Raw genomic sequence first — 16,729 nt, forward strand, 5'->3', positions numbered from 1 at the left:
GGTCTTCCTCCCTGAAAAGGCAGGCAGACAAGGGGTGTGCAATTTATAAGCAAAGCCCTTCAGGCATGCCAGTGGCCCTGCAAAGGCCTACGGAGCAGCTCTTACTCTGTAATCATAGGTGGCATCTGGGTTCTCATCACAGGCGATGACCTCAGGAGCCATCCAGTAGGGAGTGCCTATGAACGTGTTTCTCCGCCCCACCGTCCTGTCCAGCTGAGCACTCACACCAAAGTCAACTGTGGGAGGAAGAGAAAGGAAGATAAAGAAAGATAAACACAACTACAAACCAGATATACTTGGGAAAAAACACAAGGAGGAAATGTCTTCATAGTAAACTGAACAGCAGTGCTTTACGAATATGCGATCCTCCTCAAGGCAGGTACCACCGGTCAGGAGTGCCCTTCCACAGTAAAGCCACCGAGACTGTGAGATCCTCTACCAGTCTGGAAGTTTCTGTGAGGCCTGGATCTGGCTGCCTCCCCAGCTTCTCCAACAGTGACCAGCAGAGGGCCTTTTGAACGAACCACAACCTTCAGTGCTTTCAGAGAACTGCGACAAACAACATCAAGTCACAGAGAGCCCCAGGTTCAGGAGAACTGACTGAGACGCACTTGACTTACCTTCTTAAACAGCACTAATAACCATAAAGATAAGAAATTCGCAAAAGTTTTCTTGAAAAAAACACAGTACTGAATCAAATAAAGAAAATCAAGCTAAATCACATGTTCACAAACAACACACCCTAAAGCACTTGGAACTTCTGCTGATTTTTCAGTGACTTCTGCATCCCACCCAATTGAATGGTGGTGGTGGTCTAGAGGAAAGTTCAAGGATGGGAGACAGAGCTGGCAGGAAGACCATGACCTCTAACAGAATGCCTGCCATCACTCCCTGCCAGCACTATCACTACACACACTGCCATTACCCCGGCAGGAAACTGCAAAGGTGGAGAAGCCCACGCAAAAAGGCCTACGAAGTGCTGAGATGACTTAAAGGGATCATAGATTCATGCACAGAACACGCTCAGAAAAGGGCTCATCCAGGGTGTGGACTCACTCACTGAGTACTCCTTTAGAGACAGAGACACACGGGCCAGGCAGTGCAGGAAACAGGGACACACAGGCCAGCCAGTTAGTGCAGGAAGCCTAAGCAAGCATCACAGCAACTTGGAAGTAACCAATCACTAAGTGATCACTCAGGGACTATCACAGGCTGGTACCAGGAGACCAGTGCAGGGAACACACAGCTCACTGAGTCATTTGGTATGAGACCTGCTCAAGTGCTTCCTATCTTAGCTCTGAGGGGAGTTTCCAATTGGGCAAATTCCTCCACAGAAGACCAACAAACACAAACACAGGCAAGAAAGTAACTATGAAGATCTTACTTTTACAGTACAACAGCTGTGCCTATCATTTCTAAAAGAAAGGTGGACCAGACCCATATAAACATAAAAGAATTTTGTTGTGATGTGTTAGTGGAAGAAAAATTAATACAAACTCTATTTAAAAATTTGATACAACACGTAGATGAAAGTGGAATGAGTTCAGACCCAGCTAAAGGAAACAAGAAATATAAAAGAACCCTTGTGAGTAACTCCAGGAAAACACCATGGGCTGTAATTATCTATCCATGCAGAAATTTATTGAGCACCTACTACAATGAAGTCACAATGCTAGGTGCTGGGTAATACACTATTTGCCGCATTCCCAGAATTTACATTCTGGCAAAGGATACAGTAACAGAAGTAAAAAAACAATCACATAACTATACATTGTGATCAATACTATGAAAGAAACAAGCAGCAAGGCCCAAGACAGATCAGAGGTTGGAAAAGACCCCTGAACATGAGAAAAAAATCTGTGACTTCAAAACTTAAGTCAAGTCCTCCCAATGGGAAACAGTCATGCAAAGGCCCCAAGGCAAGACCTAGGAAGTTTAAGAAAAGAAAAAAAGACAGTGACTGATGAAGAGAGAAGTACAGAGGGACATAAAATGCGGAGGGAAAAGTAGCACGGGTCAGATCCTACATGGCTTTTACGGGCAAGGGTGAGAAATGTAGGTTTTATCCAAAGTAAAATAGGAAGCCATTAAGGTTCTTTAAGCAGGAAAGTGGCATGGTCTGATATGAAGATCAGTCTGGCTGCTGTATAGAGAACCAGGGGGCATGGGGTTGGGGGGAACAAACATGGAAGTGGGGAGGCTGGAGCCAGGCTAAGTAATATGCTCGGTTCCCACATTCTTAAGAAGAACAGAAATAGAAAACATGGGTAAGACTGAACTTTTAGCTAGATGGAAGCAGAACTGGGAGTGCAGCTGGCTTGTGCCAGGTGCAATTATGAGATCACGCCGCACATCCATTACATACCAAGTTTCACCTCTGCATTCTCAGTCAGCAACACATTCTGGCCCTTGATATCCCGGTGAATCACGTGATGAATGTGAAGATGTGCCAGTCCCTGAATAGGAAAGACAGGCCTGAATTTTAGTTTTCTGTGACTATAAGTAAACAGCCAGGAACACACCTTTTATAAGAAAGTGCACATGTGGACCAAAGGTGTTTGTGAGCTCATGAATATTAACTTTGTCTTAGTGCATTCCCAGGAAGACAGCACCAATACTACCACGCAGACAGAAAGAAGTTCTCCCCACCCTCCACATTCCCAGTGGGTTAGGTTCCGGGTGTGAGAAACATGACCACTTCTAGCTGTGCCTTTAAGATACACTGCAGATTACCATCTGCAGTTTCTCTGCTATAATTTGTGCTATTTGTGTACAGGGTGGTTCCTTTCCCACGCTAAATGTCTAGAGGGTGACCCCGTGGGCATATTTGAACTAGACACATCTCAGGGGAAAAGCAAAGGGCAAGAGAGGGCTTTGAAATCTGGCTCTTTAACACTGGCTAGCCTTCCCACTGCACAGTGACAAACTGCTAAGTGCTGATCAATCCCACCTCCATCCCAGGCATAAAACGATTGTGCTGTCAAAAGAGCCTTGTGTTCAAATAAAATATCTTTCTTTCCCAAGGAAACAAACCTACTGGGCATATAACACTTTTTGATGACCTTGTATCTGGAATGAGGCCCAAAAGCTTGTCTCTCACGAGAGGTGGTGGAAGAACAAAAACACATGTTGCATCCAAATATGGTCCAAGAGACAGCAATGCATCATTCTCACAACTCATTTACTTATTCTGTCCTTAGCTAGAGAAGCCAAATATACAGCTCGCCTCCTAAAGATACAAGCAACCTATTTACTCTAAAATGTCTCAATCCGAAAAGGGCAGATTATAAGTAAGTTATTTTATTTTTCCTGTTTATTCTTTTTTCATGGAGTTTTATTGTTATCATTACTTTGTAAGATATGAATTAAATACAACAGCTCCTCTAGAATACTGATTTTTCTAACATAGGGGGTTTCTAAACATTCATTTACTGGTCTGTCTATGAAACAGAGCAGAGCTTATTTGACGGCTCTGTTTATTTTTCACAACACAGGATGTGCGGTATTACACCACAAAGCACTGACTAGAGTAAAAAGCACTAAAAATATATGGTACCTTATTGCTATAGTTAGGAACAAAGTACCTCCTCTCGGCATGGTATAACTTCAAACAGCAAAAGGAGAGACACAAAAGCTAACTTCCCAATTCTTCATAATTCCTATTTCTATTATTTCAGTTCATTTTTGCTCTCTAACTTGCGTGACCTCTTCTTAAACTTTTATAGGACTATCTTAACAACAAACATAAGCACCCACATCTTGTCCAACAAATGTGGCTTGCATGCACTCTTGTTCATTACTAGCAGTAAATGTATGGAACAATGCCTGTTTGCCTGTCTGTACTGCTACAGGATCACTGCTTCTACAGGGAATTAAGGTGTGTCTAATAGCTCTGCAACAATGTTATAAGATTATTCTGAAAAATAAGTACATTTTTCTCCCATGAAGTACCTGGGAGCGTATGTGTGTTCAACTAATCCCATACCAGAAATTAGACCACAATTATCCTTCCTTAGCAGAGATGCCAAGTCCAAACACTCAGCGAAGGACCTATCCTCGAGCAAATGCATCAGTGTTTCTAAACTAGGAAACATTTTTCCCTTAACTCTGTATCATGCATGGTCACAGAATAAAAGAGCAGTCAAAGGCTGTCATACGGTATTGGTTATAGAAAGCTCTAAGTTCCCATGTTCAATATGAAGATACTGCCATGTGGAATGTGAACATGGAAGTGGGCTGAAAAGAACACGCTGGCCTTGCTGCTAAGCCTTGTGGTCCAGAGGGTAACAGTCTGCTGGCTCCAAAAAGCACTTCTCTATTGGCTGAGGCCTACCTGCTTAGGACCCTCCCCATTGGAAGGGTCTGATCATAATGATCATAACGTCTAAATCCAACATCTAGTGAGAAATAAGGAAAGGTTTTGCCACCACAGAAACTGTCTAACCCCAACCGTCTTTGAGAACACAGCTTATCTGTCTGGGGGTGGTTACATTCCTTTCTCACGAGACCTTACCTCCAGCTTATCATCTTGCTTTTCTCTTTACCAAAGCCCACTCTTAGTAACCCCTATAATGAACACACACTACTGCATGACACACGAACTCTCCCTGAGGCATTTGCTTGTTTTTAGTTAATTTAAACTTTTGTCACAAGGAAAAACTCCCATTCTAGATGAAATGTAGGCGAAAGAAGCTCGTGTTTCAGATACCCAGTGAGGTGAAAAAGATTTGCTACGTCTCAACAAGATGTTCATTCACGTACCACACTCAAGTTGGCTTAGAGGCATCAAACAACTTGGGCTTCTTTTAAATGTTACTGGAGATTACTGATGGTAAAATGGCTAAAGGTACATATTACATATGATAGGTAAACAATGCTTGCCTGGGTATAGAAACACATGTAAGTTGTCTTTGATGTCTTTAAGGCTGAAATACATTTGATGCCTAGGACACTATGCTAAAAGCTAGTTCTCTGCTTGAGATATCCCATACTGGAATTACATACAAGAAAGGTAGGGGTGTGGGTGCGTGGGTGGGGACGTGTATGGCCGGCGAGTGGGTGTTTAAAACAAAGAATAATGACAACAATTAACATTTACTGATAGGTAGCTATGTAACCACGTTACATTAAATGATTAATATACACTAACTCAGTAATTCTCCTAACAAAAGCAATTTCAAAGGGTTGGTATGTATGGATGAGGAGAAAGTAAGTCCTGAAAGTTGAATAACATAGGGTGTGCTATAGGTAAGCAGCAGAGGTAGGACTCAAACCCAGGTCTGACTTACGCTAGTCTCCAACCACTCAACCAATATTCTACCCTGCCTACCATGCTAAACAGTTTTAGTTATTAATAGAATAAATGCATCTGGCCCAGTACCTGACTTCCTTTACAGCAGTATAGGGCAGAAAGCTTAGTTTCCCACATTTAGGCTCTGCTTTCTATAATAGTCATAAAAGATCCTGACATTTTAATGATATTTGCAAGTGTTTATAAAAAGATGGTTCTCCTGTCACCCTACCCCACCCCCCACAACTAGTCTTCTTAGGGAACTTGCCTATTTTCAAAGACTACAAAAATATCTAAATAAAAAAAAATTAAACATTTCTCTAGGAAGTCTAGATGGCAGTTTTTAAACCTGCAATCCTCTATGAATCTTAAATATAAAAGGTGGGGTAACTTTACTTATTAAAAAAATTAAAATAACTTATTAGTTACTTTAAGTTTTTTTATAAGTGGGGGAAGCATAAGAATTGGGCTTCAATTTAACTTCATAATCTTTTTTCTTAAATGTGGTAGGTAAATGAAATGCAACCAAGTAATGTCTGTGTGTAATTCAGGGATGAAGTAGAGAGAAAAACTGTGATAGCCAAATGAAGGAAGAGACTCACTGGTAATATCCTACATGCACTGCTCAAATACGAAATCCTAGAAACCCTCTGCCTGTGCTGTCAACATGGCTTTACTACTCAAAAGAACCATTTAAAAGCTGCTAAAACAGCAGTTCAGAAACTTACTTTAAGATCATTAGCCGACTTTTCAAATGGCTGTAAATAACATTAAACATTTGAACTTTTCTTCATAAATATTGTAACAGATTCTAGTAGCTAATGCCAAAGTCTTCAAGGTGATTTTGAAAACCAGCATTCAGCACCATTAGTATTGATTTATAAGCTTATACACAGAATTCCTTTAAAAACAACAGCTGGAGATTATTTCTCTTCCCTTCCACTCTGATTTCCTTTTAATTCAAAGGAAAGCTGCCAATAGATATGTCGTGATGCCATGGAAAGTAAATTCAGAAATGCTTTTTTTATTTAAGTCTATCTTCTTTACATACTTGCCAGAGTCAAATCATGATGTAGCTTAAAATTTTCAAACCTAGCTAGATATACAGAATTCTTGGCTGTCAAAGAGAATAATCTTTATAGGTGTAAGTAATGCAAAGAAGTACTTGGGGCTGGGAAAATGAAAACGGAAGCACAGGATTCATGAGTTAGAGTACTGTGGCCACCCACTTTCCTTACCCTCAGGATTTCTCTGGAGATGTAAGCGATCCAGTCTTCTTTGAGTGTGTTCCCTTTGGTGTTCTTCACAAGGTCTGTAATGGACCCAGCCCCACAGAACTCCATAACAAGCTATAGGGCAGACAAGACACAAGGTGAGTAACACATCTTGGAGAAATTGGGAAAACCAGTTTAACCGCCATGCCCTCTCTTTTCTAAAGACCTAGAAACGTGATGCTCCTAAATAATTCATAATAATTTGGAGGCACCTAAATAACTGAAAGCTCATTTCACAGTCCAGTGTATTCGCTCCATATATTTGGTCCAGGAGACTGAGAGTGTCTGGTATTCTACGGCACACCCAAGTGCAGCAATTCTGAAGTGCTCATTCTCTCTCAGAAGCACATGGGCACAGGAGGACCACTTTGCTCTTCATCACTACTCAATTATCAAATATCTGACTCAAATATTCCCTAACATTCTTTTTCGTTTTGCCTCAAAAACATTCTATTTTTCACATTATGATCCTCAAACTATTGTATTTTATAGTAACTGGGTCTAATGTGAATAAAAAATGGTATTTTTAAGCACTTATACAATTTTTAATGCAATATTTACAGTATCTAAATGTTTGAACAATATGATCACAATGGTATGTTTAAAGTACCCAGAAAATAAACTGAATTGAACTATTCTAAAATTTTAACGATGATCTGATTTGGGCAATGGTAACAGGGTAAATTTTTTCCCTTCTACTTAATTTTGCAAATGTTTTCTTTAATGGCCTTTTAAAAATACTGATACAAAAAGTATTAACCTATATTCCTGCTTTGTAAGTTTAAATAATGTGATAGCCCCAGAACTGATGGTATCTCCAGGTCATTATCTTGAATACAAATGTGTTCAAAAAGAGAAGGTTGAATGCGTCAATTCCAGAAATTTCCCTAGAATTTAACTATTATCATTAATATTATTAATAAGCTACTGACAGGAGTTTGTTTCTTGAGATCTGTCTCTCATTTCCAAGTGGTAAGCTCAATTTACTGAGCTTTCAAATTAATTTTGTTCTCATAAATAAAAAAAGTTTTTATTGTATTGCTTTCAAGCTCCTGATTTCCTTGCTATTTGGTCACATTCCTTCTAGATGCTGCCATTTTATTCCTGAAACACAAAGTTAACTTTTTTCCATGCAATGTGAAATCAACAACAAAATAAACAACCAGCATATAGTCAACCCAGAGATACAGGCCAAGGAAGCCTTTAGAACCTGCCAGCTACTTACTGCCCCTTTTTATTGTTTTTCTTCCCTCCCTTCCCCCCGCCCCCACCCCCGCGATGCCCTTACAATTCAAGCAAATGGAATGCCCACAAATGCTCAGGAAACATCCACCTACCCAGAGTTGGTCATCATGTCCTGGAGGGCTCTTTTTGATGAAAGCACCATAATATGTTGCAATGTTTCTGTGATGAGAGTATTTCTTTAGCATATTTATCTCCAGTTTGATTTCTTCCTCTTCATCCTTATGAAAAAATAAAAATAAAATGTGTGGCTACTGAATGATGTGCATGACTTTACTTCCCCCACACTACATACAATAATGAAAGGAACACAAGTTCCCCATCCTCCAGGAGCAGAGGCACATATACATTCACTTTATCCTTGTGCCAAGAACAGGAACCTTAGAGGACTTATCCTTTGAAGTGTGATTATAGGACGTGATGCATAGGAGGTAAAGACAGACACGGAGAGCCGCAGGGACAGTGCGAGGGGACTGCCCGGCCAGCTCTCCCACTAACTGTGACCTCGGGCAATGCACTCCACTTCTCTGAGCCTAGGTTTGATCAGCTGTAAAAATGGGACCAAAAAAGGGAAATGGCTGATACTATTTCAATTTATCACTTGGAAAGTCTGTTTCCTTTGCAAATACAGATCATCTGGTCCGTCTAAGTCCAGAAAACGTTTACCTCTAACAACCCTGCACGACAGCACCCTCTAGTGAAGCCAAGGCAGAGTACTGAATACATGAATGCAGACTGGAGGTGTAGTCTGTGACGGTGTGCTCGCGAGAATCCACTAACCCAAAAAGAAGTTCAGCTGAGTCCAGTGGGCCCCAGTAACAAAACATCACAGAGCACGTGGTTTCAGACTTGGCTCCTCTCCTAGCATCTTGGTTTATTGAAATAAGATGAGCAGAGGAAGAAACCCAGAGTTTGTGTGAGAAGATCAGGGTGGGGAATGAAGGAAACAGACAGTGATGAAAGTCTGGAAAATAAAAGTAAGTTGCCCTTGTGAATGACAAAGGCTGAGAAGTCTGTGATGATCTCCACCTCTCTCTCTCATATAAACCTGGAGAAGAAGCTGTGCACACTAGCCAGGCAGGCATTCTGTTCCTTGTTATATATATACATGACATATTACCTGCAAAGAGTCAGGTTAAGGAAGATTTGTAGTTAGTACAGAATGAAGGGAAAGCAGAATTAAAGTGAGAAAGAAGAGCAACTGTGCAGGAAAGGGAAAATCATCCTTGATTAGAAAAGCACAGTGTAAGGTTGAGAAAAATCTGATAACCAGATCTCTAAAATCCCCTATACTGCATACATTTTCAAAAGGAAAAGATGACTAGTCCCCTAAAATGTCCGTACTTTTCTACACTGACACAATCATTCCACTCATAACTGATGTCCTTCTTTCTCCAGGGAAGAGTAGGGGCTCTGAGTAGCCTAGACGTACGTGTGTGTGTGTGTGTGTGTGTGTACGCGCACACACACACAACTTGGAAGTCTGCTTCAGTCTAGCACCTCTAGAACCACTCTTAAGGCCTTACAAGCCTAAAGGAAGTTTGATTTGCAAATATCATACTTTAAGATAAAAGCTGCAACATCATTAATTAGATATTAATGATGAGATCAGATGGCAAAAATAATTTTTAAAATACGAACTTCAGTTATACATTACTGCTTTAGAAAACAAATGTATTAACAAGACACGTAGTCATCTTAGAATAGTAATTCTCAAGATGGCGGCTTTACAGCTTGGTTCCGAAATATAAACGTTAGAGTATTATAGTACAGTCATGCACTACATAACGTTTTAGTCAACAAAAGACTGTAAATACAACAGTGAACCCATAAAATTATAAATGAAGCTGAAAAATTCCCATCACCTAGTGACACTGTTTGTGGTGAGGCCAGTGTAAACTAACCTGCCGCACAGCCAGTTGTATAAAATTATTGCACATATAGTTATGTATAGTACATAATAATAATGACTATGTTAGTGGTTTACTATACTTTTATTGTTATATTAAAGTGTACTCCTATTTAAACAAAAAAAAAAGTCAACTTACAACAGCCTCAGGCAGATCCTTCACGAGGTATCCCTAAGGAGACGTTGTTATTATAGGAGATGACAGCTCTATGCGTGCTACTGCCCTTGAAGACCTCCTACTGGGACAAGATGTGGAGGTGGAAGACAGGGATATTGATGAGCCTGACCATGTGTAGGCCTAAGCTAATGTGTGTGTTTCTGTCTTCGTTTTTTACCAAAATGTTTAAAAGTTAAAAAAGAAAAAAGCTTACAAAGATATTTAAAAAGAAAATATTTTAGTACAGCTATGCAATATTTTTTAAGCTGTTATTACAAAAGAACCCAAAAGTTTTATAAAGAGTTACAATAACCTAAAGTTAATTTATTATTGAAGAAAGAAAGCATATTTTTTACAAATTTAGTGTATCCTAAGTGTACCATGTTTATGAAGTCTACAGCAGTATACAGTAATGTCCTAGGCCTTCACATTCACTCACCACTTACTGACTCACCCAGAGCAACCTCTAGCCCTGTAAGCTCCATTAATGGTCAGAGGTCTATGCGGAAATACCACTTTTTATCTTTTATAACATATTTTGACAATCTCTTTTCTATGTTTAGATACACAACTACTTGCTATTATTTTACAATTGCCTACACTATTCAGTACAGTAGCATGTTGTACATGTCTGCAGCCTAGGAGCACTAGGCCATACCAGGTAGTCCACGTGTACCATCTAGGTTTACACACTTTGATGATGGACAACAGCAAAACTGCCTAATGAATGATGCAAATTTCTGAGAACGTATCCTCATTGTTAAGTGATGCACAACTATATATTCTACAGGCACAGTTGTCATGTGACTTTGATAGATGACTACAAATATGGCAAGTCACATGACCCAATACAGTTGATATAATTCATTCAAACCCTGCATATAGGAAAGTCCTACCAAATAGGTATAATTTCGATCTGAGATTTAAATATGGCCATGTTGAAAGCAGCAATGAAAAATGAGGTACTCAGTACTAGATAACCATCTTAATTCTAAACAAAACCAGTGTTTAGACTAGCTAGTAAAACAAAGAAACACTTCTATTTGAGACCTTGCTTCAAAGGAACTTTATTCTACAACAGAAAAGGGTAACAATTTTTATTACATAAAACATGAGGAAGCATGCCCCAAATAAAAGCAGGAAACCTAATGCCTCAAAAGTTTTATCTTGTGCTCTCTGCACACACACATCAACATGCACAGTGTAACGAGCAGTAGTGACTAGGACTTGCTGGCATGGGGCACATCGAGCCTGCTCCCTCCTGACTCACCACAACTCACTCCCAGTGGTATCTGAGGGTTTCTGAGAGGTCTCCTGACCAAGCAGTGAGTGGCCTGGGACAGCCCTAGTGAGGCTTGTCAAGACAGGTAGGCTCCTGAAAAGAGTTAGCACGTGGTAGTGGCCATAAACAGGCCCCAGTGAAAAGGCATGTGGTGTCACTCCCAGGATAAGGCCCATGGTTAATTAAACATGTGCTCTAAAAAGCCAAACATCCCACTTTCCTTATACTGAACTGCAGCTGGGTGACCAGAAAGTGAACTAATAGTTTTTCTCCTTTTATCTAAAAGTCAGTAAATCTGTAAGGATTTGGGGTATAAAAACTACACAAAAACAAAACAACAATGTGGAACCAGAATAGGGGAAAATCAAAATACTGATTTTACTTTTGTTCCTGTAGTAAGAACTTCATACAGAAGTGAATTTTACTGGACTGTCCAGACTTGTTTCATCAATCCAACCCTTACCTTTGCCTACCTCCACTCCCTGCAGTGGCTAAACTATTTCCAGGGTCATTGTTCCCTATCACACTCTGTCAGTAGCTTTCACTTCTTAAAAGAAAGAAATGCTACCTATGATTCTCCCATGAAAGGCTTCCGGAGCAATAATTAAGAATTATAAAATATTTCGACTAGGTTCTATTTATATTTTTTTCTTTTAGTGACATAAACCAATGTCTTCTAGGATCTAACCTGTTCACCACTGTACAAGAAAGAGTCAACAGCACTCAATATTTTTACAGCTCACTGAGTTAAAAAATCAAGCACACATTTTAAAGTCCTTATAGGCTTAAATTCCATACTGTTCACCGGTGTGAAAACTCCCGAATAGGCACATTGGTAAACACTGTTGGTAGATTACCATGGCACCATGTATTTCACTGAATCTGAAGTGCCCCTGAATGGAGCCCACCACTATTTTATGTCACGAAACCATGAAGCACTGTCAACCATAAAGTACACACTCTAACTAATCTTCAAAACTGAGTTGCATCTCAGAATCAATGATTTAGAAGAACAACTAAAATACAATCAAGTCTGGCAACAGCTTTTCTAATATGATGAAAACACCCAAATATCATCCAGAAATACAGTGATCACATCAACATCACCTGCCAGAATATTTCCCAGGTCTGAAACAGTCAAATCCTGGAAGCATACAAAAATAACTACAAAATATATTGCAGGGAAATTATATTCTCCCCTCAAATTACTGTTTTAGGATAAAGTTTGTATATACTTTGAACATTTCCTCTCTTGATTTTATGATGTTAAAATAGATGACTATTACACATCTTATAAAAAGGCAGTTAGCATCACTAACTGTCATTTACTGTCCAATTATGAGTGCCCACTTGGAGAAAAAAAAATACTAAAAATACAGAATCTGCCATGGCTTTGAGCCAGCTACAACTGGAAATCTAATGATGACTAATGCTTATTACACAGTATTTTATGTTGTCTTCAGAGTAGGGTAATAATGAATCAACTTCTGAGTTTCAGTCTCCCTTTGGTTATTAAACGTATGTTTGGTGGTTGCATCCCAGCACTTAAGTACATACACACATACCACCACCACCACTAGCACCACCAAGAATAAACACTTCATGTGGCCTGGGAAGATACAGCAGAAAACAGACTAGGGTCCAGCTAAAGCTGAAGTTTAGTAACAACAACAAATCCCATATATAAAAAGAAAGTTGAGTTGGCAAAACTACACAGAGGAAGTTTATATATTCCATGTGTCCAGGCAGAGTCCAAACCACTGTGTCCTCCATGCTCTTCTTTAGCAGGTCACAAGTATAAACAAATGAAAAACAAAATCAAGAGTAACTTAAAGAGGAGAGAGAGGGCTTTTTAGTAAGGAAAAACAGGTCCCCCTCCTGGTTACTCGAATGGTGTGGCAGCTGCTAGCCCCCCACTTAGTAATTTAATGCAGCTGATGCCAATTAGCATTTTGGACTTCAACCAGTGGAAGCAAACCCTCACAGAAAAGGCCTTTGTCTCAGGCTAGGACCTGACTAGGAGACGAGTTTTAGTCGCCTTGCAGGCCGTCAGAGGGTGGGGGTGGGGCGGGGAACATCTGCATAGCAGTAATTTTCACAAGTAGCAATGGGTTTGTCATATGACAAGCCCTGCCCATTCCACCATCTGAGCACACAGGAGTGCATGGTGTGAGTGTTTTGTTGTTTGTTTTTTCATGACCCCTTAAAATGCTGTTTAAACTTGTTACCTAAATTTTTTCCCATTCCATCAATGGTGGTAACTACGTGAGGAGAGACTGGCAGACTTCAGATAAGCTAACTGGAATCCAAGAGGACTGGGAAACGTTCTGAGCATTTGCCAGGTGAAATGAAACCTTTCACCTGGCATACCCTCTTTACAGAATTAAAAGTAGACTCAGCGACAGCTGGATAAAAGAAAAAGGCAAGTGACTATTCCCTCTATCTTTGTTAGATGGAGAGAGGACTGATAAAATGAGATACACAAATATCTCTGGAAGATTTCAGCACCAAAATGTACAAATGAATATACATTTAGAATGAAAATACCTGTTTTTAAAGAACAGTGTACAAGTTTGTTTTTGTCAACTACTACTGAACCTTTTCTTTATGTGACTGTGAACGGGTAGAAAAATGAGAACAGATCACTTTTCACCTGGTAAATCCCACTACATCTAAGAGTATTATTCGGTACTACACCAATGAAAGAAGCACAGAATTAATCAAATTTTTTTTTTTTTGGCCTCAAACAGGCACATCACATTAAAACTTAAATTCACTGATTAGTCAACTAAACACAGATAAATATAACTACACAGGAAAGATTCCAGAACAAAATTAAGGCTATACGATCTGATCAAAAGGAAGAAATTACATGTTCCGTAAAATTAACCCGCCCCCCCCAAGATCAATCAGTCTCAATAAAAACCGACGGAAAAATTACAAAATTAACGACAGCCTACTCAAGAAAAAACAGTCTTCAGCACATTTCAAACAAAAACGCAACGCATCCTCTTTCTAGTTCTGCTACTGAACCAGTGAGCTAGTTCTGGGATTCCAAACCCAGCATGCAATGGCCTGAAGCCCTGGATCCGCCCTCTTCTCCATGGAAAGCACAAAATAGAACACTTACTACACACAGCAAAGCCTCCAGCGTGCCCTCTGGATCCCCTCCATCTTCTACAAAGTGCCACCTGCTGAATCTTTCAATGAGACTGCACTACTCAGCTGGTATCTAAAAATAATGTGATATAGAAGACAACTACACAATGACACCATTCACCTGGATAGATGGGGGTGGGAAGGACTTCAGATGGTGAATATAGTTCATTCTATTTTCTTCTGCATCAGTTGCCCATCAACAACTTTGGGAGACTGATGCTTGCCTGAATGACCCACAAGGAGGACAAAATACACGTCTGACAAACCCCCACCAAAAAGCACCACATGGCAAATAACGAACATGGTGATCTTACTCAAACAATAAATGCAAATAAGATCACTATTTCCTCCAGGATCTAAAAGAAACTATTAGATCTTTCCAAAGCTTCATGTCATCAACACCCAGGAATCCTGACAGTTGACCTTATCAAGTCCCAATCTATAGACAAAATACCATGGGTACAAGTGTCTTCAATAATATACTTCAAATAGTTCATATTAGTACTTAGTTTAAATGAACGCATTGAGGAGGAGGGCAAAAATGCTACCAAATATTACCTCTAGATTATAGCCTAATTTTCTACAATTGTCATATACTATTTTCCTAATTTGGAAAAAAAAAAAATAAGAGTTTAGGATAGAAAAGTTTGGCCCCCAAAGAATTCAAAATGAGCTTTCTGGCAACTCACACAGTCCATCTCCTTCTGTCCTTGGACTGAGGGTCCTCTCCCCTCCTTGCTGCTCGAGGGTCACTGCCAGTTTCCCTGCTTGGGCCACTGACACCAATGGTCAGTTGTGCGGGGAGGCCTAGGAGAGCCTGAAGAACTAGAGCCTGGCTGTTTAAACTGCCTTCAATTGGGTCAGTGGCACCACTCTGACCTTAGCCTCATGGTCATTTCTTCCTGTTTACTATGATGTACCAATCCAGACCCTCAACTTCTTAGTATGGGCTCTTTCCAGACTTAAGTCATTCCTGGAGCAAAAGGAGAAGGTAGGTGGAGCACTCATCATCCTCTGTCTTCACTTTCCTGACCTGCCAAAGGTCCCTTGAGGAGAATCTTGCCTCAGTCTATTCATACCTCTCCCTAACCCAGTGACAAACTCCATGAAGCTTCCCATAGTGCAAGGGGGGAAAAGAATACAATACACATTGAATAGAGTGTTGTCTAAAACTTTAAAAACAGGTCCAAGAAAGGAATGGCAACAAGGAGTACAGCTCTAAAGGAGGGTGTGATAAGCAATAGTGTTTCTGCACTTCATGCTGGATTCATCCATGCACTCATAGGCACCAGAGCTCGTGCTTACATATTTGACAAAACGTGTCTTCAATAAAAATGAATGAAGGGAACTTCGGCTCCTGGCCAAAATAAAGTATCAAGGACAGATGATTTATCCTCCCACCTGAACAACTAAAATTAGCCAAAACATACAAAAGTGCTTAGAAGAGACTTCAGGCCATAAGGGCAGTGACCCTGAGAGTTGGGAAACACATGCAGACTCCAGCTTACTGCCCTGAGAAGGACTCCAAGCTGCAGCAAAGGGAAAGGAAACCCGAACGGTGCCCAGAGGAGTCTCTGAGTTGAGGAGACAGAACTGAGTCTGGGGAGGCCACAGCCGCTGCAGCTGCAGTCGCAGGACAGAATACCAGAAAGGAGACAGCTGCACAGAGAGCAAGCAATTCCCCCTAGAAGACTCAGTAGCACACTATCAACACATCCTCGTGCGGAAACCACCTGAGGTAAGGGAAAGAGCCTGATCCCAAAGGATTCCTCGGAATAGTACCCAGTGCTCAAAGGGTTGGGAAGCAGTGCCTCCTGCTGTTGGCTAGATTGGAAAAACTCATCATTTACAGGACTCAGGAGACTCTGGCCTCGATAGTGGGGCCAAATAAGCCTAGACTACATGATGTGACAATCCCAAAATCAAATCTTCAAAGGATCAAATTGTTCCCAAGAACTAGCTTCATCCCAGAACAAAGGTCAAGTATGTTATTAAAAAATATAAAATATCCAGTACCCAATAAGGTAAAATTAACAATGTCTAGAATCTAATTAAAAATTACTAGGAATGCAAAGAAGCTGGATCATATACATATGAGAGGAGGAAAGAAAATTATCTGAAACTAACCCAGGAATAACACTGATCACAGAATTCACAGATTAAAAAAAAAACTTAACAAAAGCTACAACCTGTTGCATCTACCCATGAAGGAACCTGACACCCAATTTGCTTTTTATGGTCCATTAAATTAGAACCCAGTGCATTTAAAAAGCAACAACTTGGATTTACAGATGTTTCAATCCTTCAACCAAAGTGGCAGAGTAAAAGGCCCCACATTATCATACAGGTCATCTGTTCCTACTTTCCCACCAACAGAAGAATATAATCATAATTTTAAAAAAATTTAAGTCACACA

General features: G+C 40.2%; 1 protein-coding gene across 50 annotated transcripts in view; it reads right to left on the reverse strand.

Moving 5' to 3' along the window:
- The window catches only part of MAP4K4 (mitogen-activated protein kinase kinase kinase kinase 4), a 162,592-nt gene that overhangs the window by 62,650 nt on the left and 83,213 nt on the right, over positions 1–16,729 (reverse strand). For all 50 annotated transcript variants that reach the window (XM_058428196.1, XM_058428203.1, XM_058428202.1 and 47 more), the window contains 4 exons: positions 7,902–8,027; positions 6,529–6,639; positions 2,366–2,456; positions 106–236 (listed from right to left, as the gene is read on the reverse strand). In XM_058428196.1, coding sequence (XP_058284179.1) covers positions 106–236; positions 2,366–2,456; positions 6,529–6,639; positions 7,902–8,027 — 459 coding nt within the window. The remainder of the gene's footprint in view (positions 1–105; positions 237–2,365; positions 2,457–6,528; positions 6,640–7,901; positions 8,028–16,729) is intronic.

This window comes from Hylobates moloch, unplaced genomic scaffold, assembly GCF_009828535.3.
Source record: "Hylobates moloch isolate HMO894 unplaced genomic scaffold, HMol_V3 SCAFFOLD_15, whole genome shotgun sequence".
In the NCBI taxonomy this organism is placed as follows: domain Eukaryota; kingdom Metazoa; phylum Chordata; class Mammalia; order Primates; family Hylobatidae; genus Hylobates; species Hylobates moloch.